Source organism: Hippichthys cyanospilos, chromosome 8 (genome assembly GCF_059441005.1).
Source record: "Hippichthys cyanospilos isolate Australia breed blue-spotted pipefish chromosome 8, RoL_Hcya_1.0, whole genome shotgun sequence".
In the NCBI taxonomy this organism is placed as follows: domain Eukaryota; kingdom Metazoa; phylum Chordata; class Actinopteri; order Syngnathiformes; family Syngnathidae; genus Hippichthys; species Hippichthys cyanospilos.
Window position 1 is genome coordinate 13,802,574 of NC_142376.1, and position 27,427 is coordinate 13,830,000.

General features: G+C 39.7%; 2 protein-coding genes across 6 annotated transcripts in view; one reads left to right on the forward strand and one right to left on the reverse strand.

Annotated features, from left to right (window-relative positions):
• Window positions 1–121: 121 nt before the first annotated feature.
• Window positions 122–2,695, reverse strand: map10 (microtubule associated protein 10). Its single transcript, XM_088421640.1, has one exon. The coding sequence runs from the start codon at window positions 2,643–2,645 to the stop codon at window positions 288–290; it is 2,358 nt and encodes a 785-aa protein (XP_088277766.1). The 5' UTR covers window positions 2,646–2,695; the 3' UTR covers window positions 122–287.
• A 990-nt stretch (window positions 2,696–3,685) lies between these two features.
• sipa1l2a (signal-induced proliferation-associated 1like 2, genome duplicate a) overlaps window positions 3,686–27,427 on the forward strand; it is a 93,684-nt gene continuing 69,942 nt past the window's right edge. For all 5 annotated transcript variants that reach the window (XM_088421111.1, XM_088421113.1, XM_088421112.1 and 2 more), the window contains exon 1: window positions 3,686–3,800. The gene's annotated coding sequence lies outside the window, so the exon portion shown is untranslated. The remainder of the gene's footprint in view (window positions 3,801–27,427) is intronic.

The following is a 27,427-nucleotide window of genomic DNA, read 5'->3' on the forward strand; positions in this document are numbered from 1 at the left end:
CAAGGGTCTGTTCAACAAAATTTTCCTAAAAATATTTGAAGTCTTCTTTGTCATGCATCATGAGTTTCAACTGACAGGTGAATATCTAAAGGTTGTTTTAAGAATTGAAAAAAAAACAACAAAAGGATGTAAAATATTTAATTACAAATAATCTGTATAAATGAGCCTGTTTTCTACATTGAATATCTTTATTTCAAATACAAATCTACACTTTGTGTGTCAACAATATTATGTGCAATTCAAGAAGCCCATGAGGCATATATTCATCTGTGGTACGGATATGGTCTTTACATTGTGTAACCAGGGAGCTTGAAGCCCACAAGGTCAGATATATGTTGATACTCTTTTCCAAGGTCATCATCAAGTTCCTCAGCTTCCAGTGGATCCGAGCCGTTAGAGTCTGATGAGCTTCGCCAAACGAGGCTGCTGCTTTCACGCTTTTGTCCCCCTGGCAACGTAGCTTCAGAACCCTCCTCCTTTTCCTGTTTCTTGGAGTGTACTACTTGCACTGAGACGAATCCATCTCTGTCGTCGTCATCAGAAGAGCAGCTGAGTGAAGGGTCTCGTGTTTGAGGCTGGATGACGTGTGTGCCTTTCAGAACCCGCTGTACGGGGCTGTGACCTCGTATGGGGGCAGGGAGGAGTGGTTTGTCTTTAACAGGTTCCGAGTCTGAATCTGAAGTGCGGCCTCGATGGAAAATTGGAAGCTTTGGATGCTTAGATTGGGCTGCCTTGGGACTACTGGTGGTGTCTGCATCACTGTCCTCAAAACTATTAAAATCATCTGCATATTCTTCTTCCTTGTCGGAGTCCGATGATAACGACTTTGCATATTCTTCTTCCTTGTCGGAGTCCGATGATAACGACTTGTGGCTGCTATGATTACTACTTTTACAAGGGTCCAGTTTTACATTTTGGCTTCCTGAATTAGTCCATGTGCTAAACATTTCAGGATGCTTGTTGCTGACGGCATCACTATCCTCACCGTCATCTTCAGCACAAGAGAGCAAGATGGGTGGAACTTCTCTGTCTTGCTTAGGGCTTTCCAACTTTGTTCTCTCTTCATGTTTAAGTTTTGTTGTATCTTGCACTGCAGAGAGCACCCCCATGTTTTGTATCTCCTTTCTATTTTCTTTGGGAATCAAACTATTGAGCTTTGTCATTTTCTTCCCCTTATTTGTACTTGACCGTTTTTCATTGGCTGCCAGTGATGCCATACAGTCCCGATGTTTCTCCACAGTACAATTTTTCTGCCGCCTTAGATTGTATGTTTTTGTTGTTCCATACACTAGCTTTTTTCTATGTGCTTTACTCTCGATTAAAGCCTCACATGGGTTGTTTTGCATTGACCTTTTGTGGTCATACGTAATAGTTTTGGGAGAAACAGTTCTGGGAGAATGCACAGATTTTGAACGAAGATCATAGCCCACTTTGCTTTCTTGCTTTGATTTCATTTTTGGTATGCTCACTTGCCCATCTGAAGCTTCAGGAGAAGCGGTTTTAAAATTCCAGGCCAAGTTTGGATGATTTGACACAGGGTGATGCTGCAGGTTGTGCGCATTTAACTGTGACAGTTCGACAAAAAGAGCATTAAGGAGAGGTAGTGGTTTCAAAGCTTCCTCAAGGACATTTGGAACCACAGTTGCTGATGTTGTGGGTATATCTTCCGATGCCTGGTCCATCACTGAGGAATTTTCACTTTCATTTTTGTTGAATGTGTCTTTATGTGTTACAACTACTGCTTCAGGTTGAAGTAATCTGTAACCGCTTCCTTGGGTTTTATATTTTTCCTTGCCAGAATTGCAATAGTAAAGGTGTGGTGGGCAAAACACAGTAAGATCCTCATCAAAACTCTTCTTAAAATCTTGGATTGTATGAGGGATTTGGCTAATTGGGTCATGTTCAGTCTGGGTGAATGCTGCTTGTTTATCCACACTATTTCGACCATCATCAGACAGGTCCTCCGTGGGCAAATGAACTCTCATTCGGCCAGAATGTAATGTTTCGTTTGCCCTCTTCTTCACAGTGTCCTTTTGTGCGCACCGTTCTCTGTAGACCGGGATATTTTTTGTCACATGCGGTGGCAGGCTGGCTCCAACGAGTAGCAATTTATAACTCAGAGAAATAACTCCCACCGGCTCTTCAGCGAGGTTGTTGATACGCACAACGCCCCTCTCTCCATACGATGAGCAACTAGCAGCATTGTGTTCTATTGAGTCATATTTCATTCTATTCACGATACCAGCCAAGGAGATGAGGGATGTCCCTAATAATTTGGGTATATCGTTGTTCACATCGAGAATCATAACATAGAGAGGGGAGGTGGTGAGTTGCGTATGCAGAGAATCTAGATTCATTTCGAAGAAACACGACTTGCCTCTGTTAAATGAATACACCCATCGCTTGTTACTGTCGTGCTGAATGGTATCATCGCCTCTCATTTCTGGTGGATAAATGAGCAGCGTTGGGAAGTCCAGGAGTCGTACTCCAACAGCAAGTTCATCGGAGATTTTCTTTTCATTGTCAAGTCGAATATATTCCACTAAAAGCTCAAATGAAAACAGAGTCTCTTGTCTAGGATTCCCACCCGGTTGTTTTGACATTATAATTGCGACGTGAGTACAACACATAACAACAAAATACATCGAGAATTAAAGTTAGCATACTAACTAGCTGCTAATGCACGAAGTTTTGGATTCCCCGTCGGACAAAAAACACCGTAGCACCTCATCATCCGGATATCCGCTTCAGACCCTTCCTCCTCACACCAATAGTATAATGAAAGTTTCTGAAGTAAATTACTACAAGGCTGATTACCTCCAAGAGAACCTTAAGGGGAAAAAGGAACAATATTAACAAATAAAAACCATGCAAAAAATAAGACATGAAACTATAACGAAACGATGTAAACAGGTGCCTGGGTCTACAAATTAAAAGTGAATATGTGATATACAGTATACTGTTTTTAAATGATCAAAATACGATATTTAAAATATTGTCGTTTAAGTTTGAAAGCATTTTTAATTATTTAATACCGTATTTTGAACAATTATTTTATTTGTCTTTATGGCAAAAATTAACCTGAACGATCGTGATCGGTAAAATGTCAATCACAACAGGTTGACCTGAGTGCGGTCATTTTACAGCTTCTTTCGGCGCCATGGCAACAGAAGTCGCAAGATGATGTCAGACGTTTTGAGGTGACGCATGGGAAAATAAATTTGTTTAATTTGACCCCACTCGCCGGATCCCACATTTATGCTACCTATTATTTATGTATTTATTATTTTCAAATAGGTTTACAGGAATCATGTAAAATAACACCATTTAAATGTTTTAAAGTTTACGATGAACAGCCACGGGGACATTTTTTTTTTTTTTGGAAGGTGTTTTAATCTGAGTTTGGAAAACCTTTTGGTGATATTTTGCCAGACGGGTGCCATTGGAGGACCAGTGGGGTCAAGCTTTTAGGTAACAAGGTCAGTTTACGACTTCACACTACAGACCTGTGATTAATAATATTTAAGGCGTAATACATTCCTCTCGTTCAGGTGTGTTTCAAAACCGTGTAAATAAACCATCTCGCCAACCGACACACGGGGCAGCACGAGTACCGGTGGGCGGGGACTTTCTCCCGGCGTGCTGTCATCGCCAAGTGAGGTGCTGCTGGATATCTGAGGCTGAGCTCGCTTCAGTCTGGAAGCCCGAGCTGAAAGAGAAAGGTAGAGCGCCACCGTCACTACTAGCGCCAGGCCGTTCAGGATACTTTGTTGGGGAGCTGGCGACGCTCTAGACGTAAGGTAAGACATAATTCATTTTCAACTGAAACTATTCTTGACATATACGCGTGTAATTCATATTTGAACCACGGAGAAAGTGGTTTATCTACATATTGTGGAGTGCTTGCAAGAGCGAAACGGTATAGAAACAACCGTTTTTAGAGCTAGAATTGAAGCTAAAGTGACTTTTTGCCTTCTTCATGTCAAAACAAATGGGGTGAATAATATAAATCTCTCGCATTATTTCTACTCATGATTAAGATGTTATATTTTTGGACGTATTTCCTCAACGTCTTTTTACAAAATAATGTTGTCCTTCCATGTATTGTTTTTCTCAAATTATATTTAGCCTTTTGTTGGCGGTTGTGGCGAAGTGTGGGTTTACTGTTTGAGGTATAAAAAAACTTAGCAAATTGTCCTTAAAATATTTGTGAATGGGGTTTATTTCCTTAAGGCAGTACTCGTTTGAAGCGATAGAGGGCGACAAAGATTTCGTTGTCCGCTTTTTATTCCCTCCATTCTTAAGACCATTTGACAGTTTCATGTCTTGTATTTATTCAGTGAAAGTTCACAAGTGCTGGGCTCCGTTTCAGTTTCTTTATTTTCGACTGTAATTTTTAGTTAATATAATGTGTCAAGGAACTACCTTGCAAATTATCAGGTTGTCCCGTGCATAAATATAATCTGCCCTGTACACAAAATGCATGTCTAGTTGCTGACTGCTTCTGCGGCCTATGTCCCCTGAGAGACTAAACAAGTCAAGTCATGTTTATCTTCAATCAACCATACCCACTGCTGTCTTCCTCAAGGAAATGAAAGCTCCACATGATCTAAATTCCTAATAAAGAGCTTCAAACGGTACACCGGAGTTCAAATGCAAATTATCATTGCATAATTCAATGTGCTCCGATTTATCTCCCTCTGATTTCACAGTCTCCTTCTTAGTTTTTCAAACAAATAAGCATATTTTCCCTGTTCCCCACTTAGTACCATCATTAAAGCACAGTTATTTTCATAGTTTATTTTTTGATAATAATATTTCAGTTGCTGAACTCAGACATCTCAAATATAAGGCCGGTTATTTCCCACTAAAATAATAAATGTTATGCTCACTCAAATGACCATTATTCAGAGTTGAATAAACATCAGTATTGAGGTGCAAATAATATGCAATGATTGTGCACTGGTCCCATTTCTTTCCCATATCTCCCTAGCTACCTAATGAGTTTTGGTCAATGTGTATGCTTTTGTGCAATTATACTTAAATCTTTGATTTGGGATGTCAGTGTTTATACAATTCTGGAGGTTAAAAATATTTTAAATGAAGATACTGCCACAGTGCGTAAACGATTCCCACAAGCACAGAGATACTTCCATTGAGATGCATTTGTTGAGTCAGCATGGTCGAAGGTCTATCAGTTTGAACAAAGTTCTATTTCAAAAGCATGAAGAACGGCTTCTTAAAGTGGAAATGTGTTCTCGTCTGTTTCTAACAACACCTTCTGCATGACTAAACAGACAATGGCAAATTGAGGCAGATAGATATGCCTTTCAAAAACAGAGTTACGTGCACATTGTGTGCTTGGCTAAACAATAAGACACCTGTCAGGTTCGGCAGAAAGACGGCTTCCTGTGACATGCCCCCGAGACATTTCAAGTTATCTTTGCAGCGTCGTGAGGATTGCTTGTGGCCTTAGGCATTGGAAACACCCCTCTAGAGTTACAACCGCTCGCGTGTGTGTTTGAGACACATTATTTCCCTGTTAAGATGTTGCCATAACGTAGAGCTGTTTAGGGAGGTTTTTGTAATGGGAAATTACCTGACAAATGTTTTTTTGTGAAAACACACATTCAACAGCACCTGGAACCTCTGCTCTGGTTTGCACCCCCTTTGTTAAGTTATTTTATACTGCTGTGCTGACTCATAATGTTTTCTTCAGGGGAAAATAAAGCTACAAATGAGGTGGTATATAGATTGACCCCCACCCCCTTTCTCTTGCACCCTATGCATGTGATGAGGTTGTGGCCAACAGACCGACTTGCTAGTAGAGAGTCACAATAGGGCCCCTCCAACCAAATCTTGTTGATTTAAAATCAACCAACCAGCAGCCGCAGATCACATGTTGCATGCTCCTGTAGTGAGGAGAGCCAGACGCTCTCCTCCTCATCTTTTTGTCAGCTTTTGTTTTGATTGCAGTCTGGATTCGTGGAAGATTTAAAGCCCAGTTATCTCTGTCAGAAAAAGCAGATGCTGTCATTGGGCTGTGTTGTGTTATGTGCTCCACCTGGAGTCAGCATGTGGAACAATGTGGTTGTTTTACATTCTGACAAACTACACAAAGATGCTGTCTCTCTTTAACGATCAGAATATCAATACAGATAATCATCAAGTTACCAACCAAATACTGCTAGTCCTCATTAGGGTCATGGATGACCTGGAACCTTTCCCAACTAAATTTTGTTTGAAAGGCAAGATGCACCCTGGACTAGCTGCTTAGTCAATAATAGTGCACAGCAACCATTAACACTCACGTTTCCACCTATGGGCAATTCATTTCAAGCTGCTTGCTTGTTTTTCGGAAGCTAGTGTACCCAGAGCTGACCCATGCATGCACAGTGGAGAAAAACCTCACAACAGGAGTCTTTGCCGAGATTTGACCTTAGATTTTTGACCTAGTAGACAAATGTATGATCATTTTGGTCAACAGTTTCATATATGAAGCAGTAAAAGCAGATCATTGTGCTTTGGGATGAAGGCTGAAAACACCATGCTCCGTATATCACAAGACAGCCTTAGTAATGTCAGTGTCACATATTGTTATAATGCTGAGTTACATCAGTCAGCGTAATAGTATCAAACGCGTAGTTTAACAGCTAGTTCATTATGTGTCCATTTGACCACTTCATGTGTCATGCATAAATTTGATATGATGGCCTATTACAGTATGCATTGCTTGAGGATGTACTTTATGTGTTGTCATATGCTTCTTGCTGGTTTATTTGTGTACTGTAAGCGGTGGATAATCTGGCTTTGCTGATATGGTTAAGCCTCAAAGAGTATACTGTATTTAAGCGTATTCTTAGGAGGTGCAGTAGCTCATCTGGGGCACTTGGGCTTTTGGAACAAGGCAAAAACAGTTTGTGCTCTGCTCGGAAAAAAATACTACTTGTCATGCAGACTGACTACTGTCATGTTGCCCTTGCACAAGGCACAAACTCAACAGGGTGCAGAATTTAAATGTGAAAATACTGTAGATACAGATTAAATCAGTCTAAGGCAAAGGCAGTTGTCAAAAACGTGGAAATGTTGTTGTTTTTTGGGTCTGTTTTATTTATTTATTTATTTATTTATTTATTTATTTTAAGTGAATTCAATATTTAGAACAAAATATATGTTCCTGGCCCCATGAGTTTGTCCTGTGTCTGTGTTTAGTCTTGAGCCTCTTTAACCAGCAGCTGTTCTTTAATTGCATATATGTAGCTTCTGGTTGAAATTGTGCCACACAGAAGTGTATTTTTGTGCCAGGCACAAGTCATGCAGTGGCCAGGAGGGATTTTTTTTCTTACATTAGCAGAAGGTATAACGTCAAATGTGAAGTGGTTATCGTGCATCCCTGTTGAGGACCCTGACAACCTCTGGTGATGCACTGCAGAGATTCTGGAAAGAAAAAAGAGAAGTTGGGATGAGCGGTCAAAGGAGAGAGGTTAAAGGTTTGAGCCTGTTACTATCCTGTCTGCTCATGCAAAGTCTGACTACTGAGTAGACATCAAATGGGGCTTCTCATTTTCACAGGCAGAGGCCCTCATTCATGTGAGCTTACCATTCTGACAATGAAAACTGTATTTCTTCATACAGTGACATGACCAAGCTGCAACCAGGTGGTTATCAGAAAGAAAGTGTCTATCTGAGAGGAGGTCTTGAGTTAGTGGAACTAAACATGCTGCCATCCATTCATTGCTCAGCAGAGAATGGATTCTTGCGTGTTAAAAAGAGAATGGAATGTATAACTGTCTCACATTAACAGTTTCTATTTGTGTGCTTTTTTATTCATGCTTCCTATCAATATTGAAGCGCAGTTGTGGCCTGAACCAAATTCTCTCCTGCTTAAGTTTCCACATATCACATATTCTTGATGCACCTGTTGATTACATCTTGGGTGTTGTAAATGTAAATCCGGGTAACTTGTGGCATAAGACGATTTTTATTTGCTGAGGAGAAAAATTATGCTCTGGGTGGGAGGTGTTTAGTTGTTCAAATATATAGCACACCAAGAATTTAACATGGTCTAGTTGAGGATTATTTAAGTCTATCCAGTGAGTACAAATATATTGAATTGCAACTTTAGGTGCACTAACCTTTTTCCATGTTGTGGCATCAGTCAGTCTGAATAATTGTGCAGCATGAGCTTTTAAAATCCCAAATCAGTTTTGAGTCCAAACTCAATCATGCAACAGATGGCACCATGTAATGCTGCCAAGAATTTTACTTATCAAAAACAAAGATGAAACTTAGGTCATCTGAGGGCTTCTACTGCTGTACTACCCTGGAACGGCGACTAATTCAGCAATCTTGCTAAACCAACAAAAGTACCAAATTCCATCTATAAGTTAATCGGCCAAAACGATGCTTGTTAGATATTTTGAGCGTTCAAGGGCCAGTCATTTCACACTCCCTGCAAAAGCTGCCACATGTTTGCAAATTTGCAAACATGTAAGAAAACGTGTCCTGCCAAGATGAATTACCTTTACCTCTTTGTCCCTTAGAGGTTCACTAAAGTCCACATCAGGAATGTTGGAGGAGGGAAAGGCCGCTGAAGTTGCTGACCCTCCCAGCATGTTTTGTCACCACGTCTATTCCGCAACAACAATGGAGTGAATAAGCACTGGCCAGTCATTAGCCTGGGGGGTACAGAGTCCCCGGACCAACCATGAAACTTTGGGTTAACTTGAGTCTGTGACTCTGTGTGTTTGAATCAGCTCCAAAAATGGGGACCCTTGTGGTGTCAGCCCGCCTCCGCTGGAAGATAAGAGGGGATTTGGTTTGCATACCTCTTTCCCACTGTTGTGAAAAAGAGCCTGTGATTGAACTGACAAGATTGGTTGTATGCATACAAAAATCCAATGGCTTTCTGCCTTAACTTTCAGTTCAATGACACAATACAATAAAGTGAAATATGATAATCATATGAACGTGTTCCTGTTTCTAAGAACATTCAATACACAAATCAACCATTTTTATCCCTTCAGGTAATCACATGCTAACAAATTGCGATGAAATAGTAAATGCTTTACGTAAGTACTGGTAAGTACCGGTAAACTGCTAAAGTGTTATTTTGTACATCATTATGTCTTTCATTCTCACTAGAACACGTGGCGAAACTAAAACCAATCAAATGAAATCCTTCAAAGATATTGGCCAAGATGTGTATTTCTGTATATTTTTGTTATAGTTTCCTGGTCAAGCAAGGACAATGTGTTATAGGGCTTCAATAGTATTTTCGTTTCGAACTAGTTCAGTGAGATTTATCATAATTTCGTATAGTAAAATTATGACTGGTTTATTCCACAGTTTACTGAACAATTTGTGCATTTAACTTTTATCATATTTACACTTTTGATTGCTCAACATCAGTTGCAGTCTTTGGTTTCAAATGGAAGCTAGTTAAATTGCCCTCAGATTGCTTATAAAGCGTAAAAAATGCTTGTTTTTGATAGAGACTGATTGTAATTAACAAGTCAAATGGAGCAAAGCCATGACTGATGCGCCATGAAGTGGTCAGCCATAGCTGTGTATTTGGATATTGCTGGCATAGAAACATTCACATAATGCCACCAGTGAGTGCAATCAGTGTGTGAATGTCAAACTGAATAGAAGAAGCGAAGTATGTTTTACACGGAAATGAAATCACGGCCTTAGGTGACATTAGAAGGACATTAGAAGGTTGCCACTTTTATGAAGTCTACTTCTGTTCGATGCATACATAAAACGTATTGCTGTAAAGAAACAGGAAGAAATGTTAAAGTTGCTCTGTGTTATGCAGCACTGTCGGAAATGTTAAAGGCTGTGTATGTTTTTTTTTTTTTTTTTTTTTTTTTTTTTTAACAGGAAGGAACTTTCTCCCTAAACAGCCCTCTATCAATCGTGAGAAAGTGTCTGTTTTTTTTTTCGTTGTCCTTTTATGTTGCCAGATGTCTGACGTGTGACATATTAGCGTCTGCTTATGGTCTGTAGACTGTTGTTTGTAAAAGCTGACGAAACACATTGGAAGGAGGATGTTATTCCTGTTTGTTTTCATCGGGCCATAAATCAGATGGTAATGGATTTAGGTTAATAAATGAATGTTTTTCTTGGGGAACTAGAGCAAATATATGGTCATGTACAAGTAAACTGTGGCATTGTTGCAGTAGTCATGCATGTTCACCATACGATACCATACCATGCCATGGCATTAGATTCAAATAGTACATTAAAATTATAATACTAATAATACACAAACCATACATAGGATCACATAAGCAGATACGCAGACTGTATTTCACAATCTAAGGAAATAAAAAAAGTCTTAAAGTGACACTGTAAAAAATGTAGACTTTTTTTTACATTAAAAATGAACAAATTAAGTTACTAAAAATGTCCAAATAAATGTATACTTAATGACCAACAGTATATTTTAAATATAATCATAGGTCTAGTTATCATTAAATTATATTACATGGTGGGTGGGGCTCCTTTGGAGGTCGCCATGTCTGTTATCACTACAGACAGCAGGATATGCTGTATATACCGTAATGCCCCTAAAGCACCCACAGGCGCATGTGAAAAAATTACATATACTCTCTTTAAGGTGTGTATTAAACACCGCAGAGTCGAGGTTTGCTTGTTCCAAAGCAGCTCGTTCCTTTGGAAGTCACTTTAAAAACCCAGTCTTTCCTTTCACAGCGTTGTAGAATCTGAGGCCTTGTCTCCACGTAACCAGCTTATTTAAACCCACATTGTCTCCCCCTTGTTGTTGTTGTTTATCTAAAGAAATCTCATCTATATGAATACTGCACTGTGTGGTTTCATTCACTTAAAAGTATGCCAAGTTGCTAGGCAGCAGTAGTGGGGCCAAATTCTGTCCAATCTCTGACGTGTCCAATCAGAAAGAACTTTCATTTCTGACGTCACCAGTATCTGTGTCTTTGGTGGGAAAAAGAATAGTGCGATGACGCAAATCTCCAGTTTTAGCTGGTTACACTCAACCACGAAACTCGAGGATAGGGCAAATCCCTACTTTCACCGGAGGTTTTGAAAGATTCGGTTTTGATGGAGGTTAAAAACAAAGCCCAGTCACGTATAGGAAATAAGGCAAAGTGGAAGTTTGCAAGATCCTCGGCTACGTGTAGACAAGGCCTGAATCTCTTAAAACAACGTTCTGGTTTTTCACTTAACAGTCGGAAGCTTAATTTAATCATTATTAATATAATGACTGAGAGGGACAAAGCTAAAAGTAAAAAACATTTCTTTTTGTGCTACACCTCAGTGCTCTGTTTGAATGTTAACATTATCATTAGTATCTTGATAGTTACACACAAAAATGACTTAGTTGACTAATGCCTTTCTCTTTAAATATATCTTTAACTTTCGTGGTTAGGGGCAATGAAAAAGTTAACTCTTTCATTTCCAAGCCTGTTAAAATGGGTATTTGACATCTATAGTCATCAAAAACAGTGAATGAGTTAATGTATTGTGTTGTTACTTGAGGAGCCTGAGTTGCATGTGTGCACTGCAGACTTATTCATTAACACAAAGTGGAAAGGAAGGCTAAAGTGGCTCTGGCAGTAGTCCTGCCCCTCTCTTTGCATTTGAGTATACAGCGGCATATGTTTAAGGAGCATCAACTTAACCAAGCAGTGCTCATTCAATGTATGAGCAATATATTCCATGTCACTTGTTTATTTTTTTATCCGTCTTTGTCACACGAGCTTGACAAGCAGTCACTTTACGACTGCGCATGGAAGATAATGATCTGGAGTGACAGTGGCCTGATTTCCTCCCCCTCCCGTTTCTGTCAGTGTGGTCAAGAGCAACTGTTCTCTTCCTCCCCTCTTCTCAAGTGAATTCAAAGCTGCTGTGCATGTTAGCCGCAGTAGGTGGGAACTCAGTTGGATCTAAAGCCAGGGTGCAACACATCTGACGACCAAATGCTTCCTATTAAATGTTAGAATTGGCTTAAAAGAAAGAGCAATGCATTCCAGTCTACTGTCACCTGCACTATAATGGGGTCTAGTTGACCAAAGACGGACTGAGGAAACAGTATATTTATACTGTATATGCATACATATATATTATTCTTACTGCGCCTTCTGTGTGTTCCTTGCACCCAGTCTGTCACTGGTTGTCTGCAATGTACACAGGACTGAAGGGCCGTATACAGTTCACAACACATGCTCAACCAGGTGCTTTGAATAGGACCACAAGAGCAGCTGTATAACCACAGAAATGTTAGAATAGTCTTAGAATAAAGCATTTAGGCAGAGCGTGCAAACATCAGAGGTCAATGTAACATGATGGATTTTTTTATTATTCTGACATTCAGACAACATTTGGTCACAGTCACTTCACACACACTTAAGCGCAAACTCCTCCTACGTTACCAGTACCACCAAATCACTCAGAACTTCATCAAACTAAATCTATAGAGATCTAATGTTTATCTCATTAATTGACCTCACAATGAAACTAAAACACTTTACTGCAATGAGGTTAGCCAGGCGCATGATTTTCCGCAGCTCTCACACGATAGCATGGTCATTTCTCCAAGGTGCTAGTGACATTTGACCTTACGGAGGAACGGTACAAGGAGAAGATTGAGTCTTTGTTAATTATTTCCTGTCATTATGGTTAATTTGCATTGAAAGGCACTCACATTTTGGATTTCTCGGGCGCCCTTTGTTGACTGCATGAATGGCTACAGTGTTTGCTTTTGTCTCCTGTGTGTCTTGTTGTTGCTGTAAAAAAAAAAAAAAAAAAAAACATGCCTGTGGCCATGGTTTGTTTTGTTTGTTTTTTTTTTTGTTTTTTTTGGGAGGGTTTATCTCATGAACGATTCTGAAGTTCAGCTCTTGCTGAGCTGTGCCTCAGGGTTTTTTTTACTGATGGCAGTTTGTGGTTTAGTTTTTATTTGTGGTAACTGACACATTCGAATACCTCATATATCTTATATATTAACTATAATATTGCCACTCCTACGGTGTGTTAAACGAGTGGTATAAATGTAATATAGTATTTATCATTACAGGTGGTTGCAGTAATGTATAAGTGTTCCTATTGTAACACATTTTAACATTTTAGGTTCACCCAAAATTGTCATTTATAGTCGTGTCCAAATGGATAATTTTGCTGATAACCTTGTAAGACAGCTGAACTGTGTTCAATGCCTTTTGTAGTTGATTATGATCAAGGGCATTTTTTTCATCTTCTGGTTATGTGGGGTTACGACATTCATTAGATGATCCAAAGACCGACAACAAAACACAATTCTTAATTTCATAAATTCTCCACTCTTGAGGTCTCGGAGAAACAGTATTGACAAATTCTACTGTTGGGAAATGTCTTGTGAAAAGAGATGTTTGGATACAATGGAATGGGGCCATTATTTTTGATACTCTCCGTTTAATCTATTATCCAATTGTGTGACTTTCCTCCCCACCTCACATGTCTGCCTCATCAGATAGGTGGCCTCGATCAGATCTCAAGGTTAAAGGTCACTCAATCACTTAGGGGGCCTCACTTTAGGTTCTTTGGGCTCTTTGTGGATGGAATGGATTCATCCGCACTTATCTCTCTAGACACTTTACCCTTCACCTTACATTCTAGGTTTCAGAAAAAGGAGGAAAGGGATGTTGTATTGAATGGTGGGTGAAAAAAAGTGCATTCAGATGACACTCCGATGCACTTTTTACAGTTGATGTATGGTCTGACTGTCTATTTCTCAGGGGATAGCAGCCTCTCAAGACACAATGTACACACATGTATCTGTAATTAATGGAGTTGGTTCTTTGTACTTTTGTCAGGGTCAATAATGTGTTTCCATACTGCCATGGTCAAGTGTAGAGAGCACAAAATGATACTGTGTATTTAAAGGGGAGGCCAAGTGAAATATTTTCTTGATTATAATACAAAGTATGTTCATTGTGCACCAGTAGTTTAAACACAACATTGTGATTAATTTTTTGCTTTTTGATTATAAATTAAGCAGCAAAATTCGTCTGTTTCTATCCATCTCGGGTTGGTCAGTTTGCCACTTGCTGCCAACTGAAAATTACATCACAATTACTTAGGGCTGAGGTAACATGCAAAAACAGCCATCCTCTTTTCAGAGTTTGGCCTTGTGACATTTCAAGCTGAGCTGTGATCGGTCACTCCCTCCGACCCTGGAAAAGGTGATGTCATTTAGATTTGGTGGAATAATGGTCGATCCCCGAGATGGAAAAAAATCAGTGGATCTTGCTGTTTAATCATATTCCACAACAAGGGTGCCCTAAACCATTTTGCGCTGAGATCTACTTTTACAGCAGCCGACATCCCGCGATGTCTTGAAAATAAACTGTACTCAACTGTACTCACGGTACAAGTATTGTATGACATGAACGGCCTTGGTACACTGTAATTTTTTTAATTCCTCCTTGAAGCATAGTCGCGACAACGCTCAACTAACTTGATCATCTTTGTCTCTCAGAGTGAGCAAGCTCTAATATGTACAACACGGTCTTGTTCTCAAGTCACCTTCACACAGTCTTGTTTTGAAATTAATTTCAAATTGTCAATATAGAGCATCTAAGAACAACAAAATCAAGCAACGACTGCCTTTTTTAAAATTGACGTTCTTTTTCTCAATTGAAGTTCTTTTTCCTCTGCTTTTTATTGCGATATAACGTTTCATGACCAAGAACAGCTAAGTGGTCGACCGCCGGCGACGCATTGAGCAGTCCTGGTTTGGGGCTCAATCGAAAATATTGTTCGAAACAAAAAACATTTCTTCCCCTTTAAAATAACAATGTCCTTCAATTCTGTGACAATTAGTGATGGGCCAACAATAGCTGAGATGCAGTTTTGATCTCCATCTCATTTCAAAGTCTGCAGAAGTTATAGGAATTTGAGTTTCTTCTCCACAGACCTCCACTATTGGCAAAACAAATAAGGAAGTGTGACAGTCCTTGATGAGATAACACTTGGGGTGTCCAAACTTGGATTGGCCCATCATCATGACAAAAGATCAAACTTTTGTCATAGAAGTGTGAAAGCATCGTAAATGTTTTTGTTACGGGGAAAAGTGTGAAGGATTTTGCATATTCTGGTCATTGTGTTTAAACTGAATTTCCCCTTGAGAGAAGTCATATTGTTCTTGGTCCAATGCAAATTTTGAATTGGAACGTGTTGATGTATTTGGATGCAAGATTTTGGATGTACTTATGCGTAGGTGTGGGTGGCTCCCAGTAGGGGATTAGACTTTGACACCCTTTTAGAAGCCAAACCTCACTTTAACACACCCACCGCATGCCATGCCAGCTGCAGCTGTTGGGCCTCATTGCTAGACGTGTAGAGAATTCCTCACGCTCTGCAATTAGAGCTGCAGATTGCTGAATAGCGCACATTGCGATGTCCTGAAACGGCATTTGGTCCCCTTTCTACTCCTAAGAAGACAGTGTAAATAGGAATTGATAAGAGCCAATCATGGCAAAGCGAGCCAGTCTGTCTCAAGGCTGACAGATTGTGTTCTGCGCAAGCTGCTCCTTGCGATGTGCTGTTACACCAAAGGGTGGAAAAAGGCCTCATTGATGGGGTGGGTTTCTCACGCCTGACTGAGAATGTTCGCTTCCCATCGAGTCAAGTGGTGCATTGTGATCTCAACCAAAGAAATGCAAATATATGGAACAGATGTACTACTTCTTTTTGCCGGTATGTCAGCAGAGTAATCCCTCACAGTGTTGTGCGGACTCTGGATGCTACACTTAAGTGTTAACTAGGGAAAAGCCATGTCACCTTGGCACATGTGATGCTTGCCCGCCTTTCATGGCTCTTTTTTCAATAAGGCTGGATGCTCAGGGTAGATAAATGGGGGCTTTTGTGGCCTTTGCCAGAGGGAGAGCTAAACAATGCAGGACACACACAGAGCATGGTCTTTTCAAGAGAAAACTGCTCAAAGAAGTATTTCTTTAGCCCCCCCCCCCTTTCTTTTTTTTACCCACACTCCTTCACTTACTTCTGCTTCTTACTCCCTTCCTAAATCGTCTTCCTCCTTCATGAGAACAGAACCTCGCTCCCACAATCTTTCTACAAACGGGTAGGGGGAATGGAAATAACTGTCCATTTCCCACTGCTTCCTTCTATCCACTCTTTCCCATCGCCATCTACCCCTTCACTCACTTATTAGTGGAGCTCTGTCCCTGATAATGCACTGTAGTTTATATTTCTCAGAGCACTATCCACGTGCACTTACAGTATAAGTTGTCTTTATTCTGAATCCAGATGGGCTATCATTGTTGTGATACATCACAAATGCAAATTGGTATGTTATTTCAGAGATGGACCTATTCCCATATTGATCAGTAGTAAGCATTAGTTTTCTGTATATAACAGATCCGAACCGCCTGATTTTCAAAAACCTTTAACAGTGGACCCCCATGTTACAGTGTCCCGGGCTTACATTATTTTCATGTTGCAATGTGGAATACTGAGTTTTTTCATACCCTCTTTACGGTATTTTGCCGGCTGTGCGACAAAAACTACTGTCATGACCCTACATATGGACCAAACGGAACTTGATCCAACAGATCTAACAATGGTCACGTGTGCAAGTCAAAATAAGATGATTCCACCATGGCAGAAGACCTGACCAACACTAAAATGTTAGTTTTTACCCCTTGATTTTTTACCCCAGAATTTCTGGGCTCTTTCCTAAATTTTAATTTATTAAATTAGCAAATGTATCCCATGTACTTTTTAAAAACTGAAAAATACACCATTCAAAACCCACTAATTGATTCAGTCAATATTTAACTCGCCACATTTACGCTTAATAGGAATCCATGCCTGAATGTAAGCAACTCTGTATTTTGAATGATTTCAAGATGACATGACCCAACTGTTGCAATCTTCAGAACAGGCTAAGGACTTTACATTCATTTACTTTGAAATATGCATTGTGACAACCTTAATGGCTCAGGACAGCATTTCATTGGCACGTTGACATTTTTCTGTCAAATAGATCAAACTAAAGTGTTTAGTCCTTGATTCCCTTTCTACTTGCTGTTGCTATTTTTGCCTCAATTGATATATGTGCAACCTACCTCTTCAATAGGTTAAATTATAGATTAGTGTTTTCGGTTTTATTCTTCATTTCCAATGAGTGAACACACTTCATATACTAAATCATGATTGATGCATGTCACACTCAACAAAACTCAATTAAACATTAATAGTTGCATAAATATAATCTGACTGTTGCCTGCAAAGCAATCTATGGCAAACTCCAATCTCTGCTTCTTGTTTATAAGAGACACACTGCACTTTCCGAGATGGGTACCAGTATAATACAAATATCTGGCACCTCAGCTGTCATTTAGCAACATTAGAAACGTCGCCTGTAGGGCTTTTGCTCTTTACAATATGGTTTTCGGTGTCATTTTCCTTTCATTTCCTGACTATTTCCACACACATCTGCACTGTAAAACCCGTAATCTGGCAACCCGCTCGCCTTTCTTTGCCAAAAGTCCAATGAAAGCCATCACTATGGCACTGATCATTAAGGGGGTGTTAATTTTAACCCCTACAATTATGAAGGAAAAAAAAAACCTTTATTCTTTATGAATAAGGCATAGCATCTGCTCTGTTCAAATGTCAGCAAGGATTGTTGTTTGCTAATTTATTCCAAAGTATGGTTTGTTGGCTGCGGGAAAGTCCAGAGGTTCTCATGGGGTTCCAACTGATATTAACCACGTGCTTGCAATACAAGATTTACTGAAATATGAAGCAATATAAACACACATCTAGGCATGGATAAATATATCTTGAATGTGGCAGTGGCAAAGTTGCTCAGACCAATAACAGGCATTATTCTGTAGTCTTCTCATGCTGAAAGCCCCCAACAAGTGACTACCTCTTTTCAACCTCACACTATATATATATATATATATATATATATATATATATATATATATATATATATATATATATATATATATATATATATATATATATATATATATATATATATATATATATTACACACATATATACTATATGTGTATATATAATAACTATATGTTTAAAGGCCATTTTTTTCAATAATGTTCCTACATTAGATTTCATTAAACTGTATGGAATGTTTTTTTTTATGTCCTATTGCATAACGCTATCCAGATATTTGCTGGGTAGCTGTTCATCCCTACTCCACTCTGCTTTCCCTCTCTTTACTTGTCTTTGTTCATAAAGAACGTCTGCTGTCACTCAAGGCAAAAAAGTTGCCTAGCAACAAGATCGAGGGATGCGAGCCACTGTTTACTCTCCACCGCCTCACCTCATGCCCACAGCCCCCTTGTCTTTCATGCTCTCTTGTTCAGAGTGGCAGAGTGGTGGAAAATGGTGGCAGCTTAGCCCCCCTCTCCATGATGAATTCAAACAAATTTTACAGAACACAGACAAGTGGATGAGGGGATGGGTTCGAGAGGCAGTGTCCCTGCCTGTTGCTTGCCAGCTGTTTAGCCATTTTCCTAAAAGAAAATGACATTTCCCATAAAAGCTTCTCATCTTCTCTGCATAACTAAAGACAACTGTGTCCGTCCATGGCATGCTGTTATCAGCAGGACTAAAAATACTGGACACCAAATACATCGGATTCCTGCCTATCATCACTTATGATGATAGGGCTAGGGCTAGGTGGGTATACGTAGGTGTCTTTAGTTCTCTGTAGATTCGTAACTCATTCATTCACCTCTATTCCTTTGCCCTAATATTCGAAAGAAAACCCTGTAAATAAGTACACCAGATTGAATGGCTGTCTGCAAAGACATTAATTTGTGTCTGTGATCAAACTAGTTAAAAGAACCCTGGTGATAGCAATCAAGCTAAAGTCTTTGTTCCTTGCGTCATTATGCAGCACTACCCGTTTAAGTACTGTTGTGTAATTATGGTGCAAGCCTCAATGACCTCCACACAGTCATACTGTGTTTCTTAGTGTCGGTCACAGGAATCAACAACTTTACAAACCTTTTTTTTTGCTCCAGAAACTTCCAAAAGATGACAGCATGTATGACAGCAGCGACCATCTCTTTTGAATAATGGTATTCATCAATAAAGAAGTGGTGTGGTCATCTCCCAAACTATATGAGTGAAAGAATAATTACCATTTAGCAAGTGCATAACCTTTTATGCTTTCTCATCTACAAGATGTACTGGTTCCAAACCTACAATTATAATCACCGGTCTGATTTTTTAAAATCGTTTTAAGCATTGTTATTAGTTTTTTTGGTTGCGCTATTAACATTTCATGATGCAATCACCAAGTGTTCTAAGTATTTTGTCTGTATGCACAATGTAGCATAGCAGAGCAGAATTGAGACTCGAAAGAAATAGAAGATGATTATTATATGCCAAGAAATGCACTGTATGCAGTGTGTTGGAAATAAAATGAGAACTTAGATGAAAGTTTGTGGACAATCAACCCCAAAGGAACAAGTACTGTTTGATCATTAAAGTACCCCTAAAACATCACTGTAAAAGTGTGTCTATTAGAATCTCAGTTGTTCGGATCATGGTAATCTGCTCAAGTTAAGTTGAGATAACTGGGCTGGTGCTTGTTTGTTGACAATTGTCTCATTTCGACCTTTTGCAGATCACAGTAGAAGTAATGTGCTCCTTTTAAAATGCCTTCTTTGCGTTTGGGTCAGATGGGCATGAACCCCAATGCCCACCAAACATCTCTGTTTGTTTGAACAAACCTTGATCCGTGCCATGTCAAACAGAAGATTTTTAGATGTGTTTTCAGTATTTTTGAAAGAAGGTTGTTGTACATGTGTCTATCCCAGTAATGACTACCTTGGCTAAGTAAATGACCCAAACGGCAGTACCTGTATTCTTGAGTTGGTGTGTCCTTCCACAGGCTCAGCTTGCATGTGTGTAGGCTGATGAAGATTTTGTGTGTGTGTGACAAGAACATTTAAGTGTTACCTCCTGGGGCTTCCCACTCCTCAAATAAAACTTCTTCCTTCCCATTCACACAAATCAAAGCTAGGAACATGCCTGCGGAGGCTGGATCAAAGCAGAATGTGGCACAAAGATGCGTACTTGCTGCCATTCATTCATTCGGATAGATTAAAGTCTGTCATTTCCTGCCATTATCATGCTCCCACCTCCATCCAGTCAGAGACAGTGCAAAGCAATCATGAGGATGTATTTGGAATGACTCAGTTTTACTGTTTTTCCAATGAAGCACATTAAAACCTAATTATGTTTTAACATACAAAAGGGGTCCCCGGCCTTTTTAATCACCGCGGACCGGTCAACGCTCGAGATAATCACCACTGACCAGTCAACGCTTGAGATTTTTACTGTGGAATCGAGGTTGCACATAAAATATGAGACAAATGGGAGCCCTCAGCCTGTTTCTCTCTTCGCACAGATGCCAAGATGTCAAGAGTCTCAAACACTTTTGAGGCTGCCGGCATTTGCAAGCTCATTTGGTTTGATAACAAAAATGTACAAAAGCCATTCCTTGTCACTTTGTGAATCCTTTTTGCGCTCGGTGCTTACCGCAGAGAAGTCATTGTTTCAAATAGGACTCCTGGTATTGCCTGTTAAAAGCTGTTGTAGGGTCTGTTTTTTACTCATTTGTGAATGGAATTTTGGCGTTCTAGTGACCGAGATGAATCTTAGAGAATCCACTCAGTTTTCAAAATATAAGGTTCTTCTTCATAAAAAAAAAAAAAAAATCTTTCAGATTCGGATAATGCATAACATGGAAATAGTTCATTTGTTGTGTCCTTTCTAAATGTTAGAATGGCTTCTATACAGACAGACAGCGAACAGCCAATGAGTGTAACTCTTCTTTAATGCAGTTGAGTCAGTGCTACAACTCTCATTCATTTATAATGTAAAACCGTAAAGAAATGAAAATACACCAAGCAAAGGCTTTCAGTGTCTCTCTTCACAATATCAAACATCGCTATAACTCAATTACTCAGGTAAGTCCCATATGTAAGACGTATGTCTTAAAAAAATGTACACAAATTACATTGATAAAATCAATCATATAAGTGAATAGCAAATGCTATTATTTTCAATACAAAAGGTTAATTATGCAAACGAATACTTATCAAAGCAAAACCTTTTTTGTATGCTAACAAACTGTATACCTGGCACAAACTAAAATGTTAACGAGCGAAATGCATATAAGGCAGCAACCATATACGTGCTGAAGATAAGAACTAAAATTAGCTAGCATGTTATGACAACAAAAGTAACAAGTTGTTGGATCAACAAACTAACTAATGTGTTGCCTATTTGTTGCCTATTATCATAAATGACAACATTCCAACAAAGAAAGTACGACTTATAGACACTCGTGGGCCAGATTTTACAGAAAGAACGTCTGTGTCACCAACAGTGACTGCTCTCAACTGAAGCCACACCCTCCTTCCTCACTAGAAAAAAAAATAATATCAACAGCGGCCAGAGGTGGTGCCAAAAACAACTATCAAGCCAAACAAAGTACAAATAAAGCACAGATCTATCACTGTTAAAGGACAAACAATCAGTTCCAAAACATCATTATTCGGGTGCGGCCTGGTACCAGTTGATCCACCGACCGGTACATACAAGGTCTATACAATCAAAGCTTAATTAAGTTGTCAAGGTTGACTTCTTCCCACATAACCTTCTTCAAATACTATAAACCAGTGGTCCCCAACCCCCGGTCCGTGGACCGGTACCGGTCCGTGGATCAACTGGTACCGGGACGCATGGGCTGCACCCGAAATAATGTTTTGGAGATGATTTAGTTTAATGGAGTTCGCGTGACTGGGCACGAAGGTACGTCGGGCGACGCGATGGGAGCGAATGGAGCGACGCAAATGCCCGCGCGTGGTCACGAGAAGCGAAATTTCGCCTTTTGCGTGAAGTAATTTTTTATTTACTTTTTCCGCGTTTCGAGTCGCCACAGCCAATCAACTTCGGGAACATTCAACGGCTCACGCAGGGGGCAGGAATGAATCATGGCGGCCTTATCGTGGTCACCGGGAGTGATCCAACACGGCCAGCTGAGCTTTCAATACGAAACAGAGCCAAGCAAGAGCCCTCACCTGGCTTGTCGAAAGGCGGAAGCGTGAACTTGGGACAACTGCTATGTGCAGCGTTTGCTTCACTTAACAGCTATTGAACCGTAGTTACTGTGCTAAGCTAACGATAGCGCAGCACTGTCAGCACAATATTTAGCACGGTCTCGGCCACTTGATTGCGACATTGAACGTTTTATTTTTTGCAGGCGAGTATTGCCGCAAAGAATAAAGGTGCTGTCGGTGAAAATATTGGCTCTGTCACATCCCAGAAGAGTGAACGTTCTCAGCAATGCTCTTCTTTCCCGATCTACCGTTAAGTGCACATCAAGCTCGCTCCGCTCCCCTCCCCTCTCCTCGCGCAATAAAAATGTGGACAAAAAGTACAACAGCGACAGAGAGCCCCGTCCATACGTTTGTGAAGTGGTTTTTAAAGCAGCAATATAAATCTGAGGCGTAGTGAGAAGGATGCTGTGGTTTTTAGAGTAGCACCCCTAAGAGGTTGACTAGTATTTTTCGATATTGTAATGTAAGAATTCCATTACATTTTTATACAGCCCCAATATACCAAGTTCACGTTCGGTACCTTTATCACATAAAATATAGTAGTTGGTTAATGTCTGTCTGGTATGCAAATGGCTGTGTAAACAGAAGACACTTTTGTTAAAAAGTAAGTGTGTAGGCCAGTTCGAGAACAACAAAGCACTGTCCCACCACTGCCATTTGTGCTTATCACCTTACTTTCACACTGTCAAAGTGTTCAGGAAAGATGCTTTACTTGCAATTGTTCAGTTATAAACCCACATACAGCATAACCAAAATCTACAATTGGATGGGGCACTTATCTTCAGAATTTCAGAAATTGTTTGAAAATAGTTAAAATTTTAATAACATGCATCCATCCATTTTCTGTAGCTGCTAGTTTTCACGAGGGCCGCTGGCTTGTCGGTGCATATCCCACCTGTTTACGGGCAGTAGGAGGGGGACACCCTGAACTGTTTGCCAGCCAATTGCAAGGCACACAAAGACGAACAATCATTATCGCACCCAATCACACCTAAGAACAATTTAGAGTGTCCAATACACCAACCAAGCATGATGTGAGAGGAAGACAAAGAGCCCAGAAAGAACCCATGTGTGCTCAGGAGAACATGCAAACTCCACACAGGAAGGTGGGAGTGTGTTTCTGAGGCGGGCGTGATAACCACTCTTTCACTGAGCAGCCCTTTTCTTTTTTTTAACAACACTTTCAGTAAAAGTAACATGCATCAGGGTGCTCAAAATGGTCCCTGACTTTAGGTCGGCTTTACCTGGAAGCATACAGCACTTGGTGTTCCCATGAAGTCTTCTAAGTACTAACCAGGTCCAACCCTGCTTAGCTTTTGAAATTAGTGCGTTCCTAGCATGGTTTGGCCGTAAGCTCAATTTTTTTATTCATTTTTTTTTAATTGAGTCTCATTTAAGTATTCTTACACTACCGCAGCAGTCGAAGAATTTGAGCATCCCTCTTTTGTATGACAGTAAAATCTTAAATGTTTTTGAGATATTAAAAAAATAGATTATTTATCTAGTATCTAGAGCTATTTAAAAATGATCTCACATAATTATTGCTAAGATTAGTTAGCAACCATTTTTATTGATATACATTGTTATTTTGGCAGATTAAAATATTGATATGCAATAACATAAAGTGGCTTTACCCATTTATTGTTGGGGGGATTTTTATTCAATTGATGCATTACAGTAAAAAGAGTAACTAAACAGTTTTTGCGAAATGTTAACATCATTAGTTATTACATGTAATAATTTGACATTCTGGTACAGATTTTAATAAGGATCATAGAATTTGACATGATTTGCTTTCACAAGACACGTAAAATCATGTGTTGGGTCGGATCTGACCCCGCGGGCCTTGAGTTTGACACCTGTGTTCTATAACTTCAAATGTCAGCTGTCAAAAATCATTTTGAAGGTCACTGGCTTCGCCAATGCATCTTGAGCAAACTGAATTTTCCCTTCTCTGTTTTCCCTTGTCCTTTCAATCAGGCAGAGGAGCTCTGAAGACAACGTCCCCCCGCACATATATCAAAACTTCAACGCCTAGTAGCAATGCTGCCCCCACCCAGGGCAGCCACCTACTTTCTCTTACATATGCTAATGCTAATGTGTCATTCAGCTGTTGGTGGCTTTGTCACAGGGGGAGGTTGAGACGTGTGTGCATTAAGAAGCAGCTGTATGCAATTCGCTGAATTGACTCCCTGATGGCTGCCAGACTTGCCTTTAATTACTTTTAGCCTCTTATTCCGAAACTTTTCACCAAACTTTTGGGCACACTACTTAGTAAAAACTTCACATCCTGTTTTTTTTTTTTTTTTTTTTTTTTTTTTTTTAATATATACACCTACCTTTTGATAGGCAGATTGTTTTGGGGTGGGTTTTTGGGTGGCTTCTACTCAACAAGTGGTTGATGGATTTAATGTAATGGGATGGCTTCTACAGGATGGATTCAATATCTTGGTGTCTTATAGAGTTTTACATCTAAACCTCATAGGATTTATGGCTTGAGTAAACAAGGAGTCTTGTAAGTAAACATGACAGGTATTGATCTCCAATGCTCTTAAATTTAGATAAAATTATGCATGCTTACCAGCCTTCCTATACTTGCATTTTTGTCCTAACGTGTGTGTTTATAGCTAGAGTAGTTGAGTCAATGTATGTCAAACAAGTGTGTGTGTTTTGGCAGACATAACACAGGAAGCTCTTGCATGGTTAATAAATATGATTCATCCACATCTGTGCTTACTTGTGTTCACCTCTTTTCCCTTCACATTTTCTGCTTGACTAAACTTAAGTCCATTGTTGGAGCTTTCAGCTTTTGACCCGAGGGCTGAATTTTGTCTCAAAAAGCAGCCAGATTTGTGTCAACAGCCGCAAAGTGTTTAAAAAAATTGAAAAGAAAATTACTTGTCATCATTGCCCGGGAGTAGAAATTAACTCCTCAGGATTTAAATGTTTTAATATCTCTTTTTGCTTGAACGTGCTTCCTGACGGTGACGTGTTTCAATGTCATTTTGTTTTGTTGGACTTTAGAAAGTTTTTGGTTTTGATCACTTACGAGTGACTGCTTGATTGCTAAGTAAGACAATAATATAGAATTTCCAAAAGTTTAATGTATTCACGGGTCCTGCCATTTTTTCACTGGCAATACAATAGATAAATGATCACATGTCAGTGAGCATTTTATAGGCATAAAAACCTTAAATTAAAACGTTCTTACATGGTTAGGAGGAAAATTATCTATCAGTCTATCTTTAATTGTTATTTCTGAGAAGATGGGAAACATTCTTTCTAAATATTCCGTACTCCCATGTTTATTCCAGTGCTGTCTGGATCCCAAAAATGTCTGCAAGGTTCTGCGATCAGATTAACATATCAAAGCTGGTGTAATGTTCTTTGGATTTCCAGCTATATGCAATTGAATGAACAGAACCAAATAATTAATTACACACAAATGGAGTAATCATTTATTAATTCTAAGTTGAATAATCAATTATTATATTCATCCATTTCCAGTGCAGCCAGAATTCTTTTTGCAGGGTGGCCAGGGTGACACAACGTCTCAGTGAAGGGTGGCATGCACACTCAAGGATTAATGAAATTAATAATGACATTTAATTTATTTGTTTGAATTTGCAGTTAATATGAAAAACTAGCATATATCAAGCTGTCTAAGAATACTGCATGCATGTAAAATTGGCAGGAAAAAAAAATCACAGAGAATGAAATTGTGACAAGCGGTGGCGTTTGCCACCTGTTGCCACCTTATAGCTCCATCCCTATAATCATGATTCAAGTGATAAAGATATGTTAGCTATAATTCAGTCACCTAACGTTCAGCTGAGGGCTCACCCACTGCTGTGTTTTCATGTTCCTCCAGTCGTCAATGTTGCCTTTGGTAGTGCACTATGGGTCAACCAGTGCAGTGCAGTTTAGTTCTGGGTAATTTGCTTCATCAGTTGTGCACCACTTGGCTTGCAAGTGTAGCCACTCTCGTAGCTGAAGAGTGTGTCATGAATTGAACAGAATTCATTAGCACCATTCTAACCAACAATGCAACATTTTGAGCATGAGCATGTGTTCTAATGTTTAAAGAAATAATGAAATTTCTCACAAATCTGGTGACAGCTTGCCCTATTTGCAAAATGAGATTGCCATTCTCACCATTTCTGTCCTCATTTTTTCCACCCTCACTACTTCCCGGAGAGTGCACTACTGACAGGCTGTCATTATGGAAGTAGCTGGGTGGGCAGCAGGCGGCTGGGGATCAACAGAAGGGGAGATGTCTGCAGTTGGAAATAGATAGTAGTTTTATTCTGGAGACCTACTTGGCCACATCAAAACTTGCCTGTCCCTTTTGGTCTCCTCATTGGAGTGAAGGCTGTTGTGGCTAGCCCCCACTTGAGGGGACAGATGGTCCCGTTTGGAGTGGGGCCACGGAGCTGTGCTTTCTGTTTATGTGGGCTCTGCTGGAGCAGCCAAGAATGAACATGGTCTCCTTCTGTTGTGAACATACAAGAAGTGCATCCTGCAAGAACTGAATCCACAGGGAGTTAAACAAAACTATGCAAGGGTGTCTTAAGGCCTTGTCCACACGTAGCCGGGTTCTTCCAAACTAGCAGTAAATGTCTCAGGTTTGCCCTATTTGCTATATGTGGCCGGGCTTTTGTTTTTCATCAAAACCGAATCTTTCAAAGCCTTCGGCCAATGTGGGGATTTGCCCTATCCTCCAGTTTCGTGGTTGCGCGTAACCAGCTTAAAAATGACATTTGCGTCACTGCGCTACTCTTTTTCCTGCAGATAATGGTGACATCAGGGGAGGACGTTTTTTTCTGTTTGGACACATCAAAGGCGGAGGTTCTGTCTGATTGGACCGAATTTGGAGACACTACTGCCACCTAGTGACTTGGCATGCTTGTAATTGAATGAAGCCAGGCTGTGCTGGATTCGTATAGATGCGATTTCTTGAAATAACAAGGGGGAGATTATGTGGGTTTAAATTAGCCGGTTACATGTAGACAAGGCCTAAAGCTGTACCACCTGTCACATACAGTACTTCAGTTTTTCATACATGTTGTGGTTGTCTAAGTTATTGTAACTTCTCTGTCGCAAAATATGTATTCATTGAAGTGATATGGACCTTTCACTTGGTCGCACATTCTAGTCCATAAATGGTTCTTGATGTGGCAGCAGTATGCTTTGTTCTCATGTGAATAAACGGAAAATTTGTTATCCTCTCCATTTTAATTCTCAACTCGTCCTGAAACAACTATAGAACA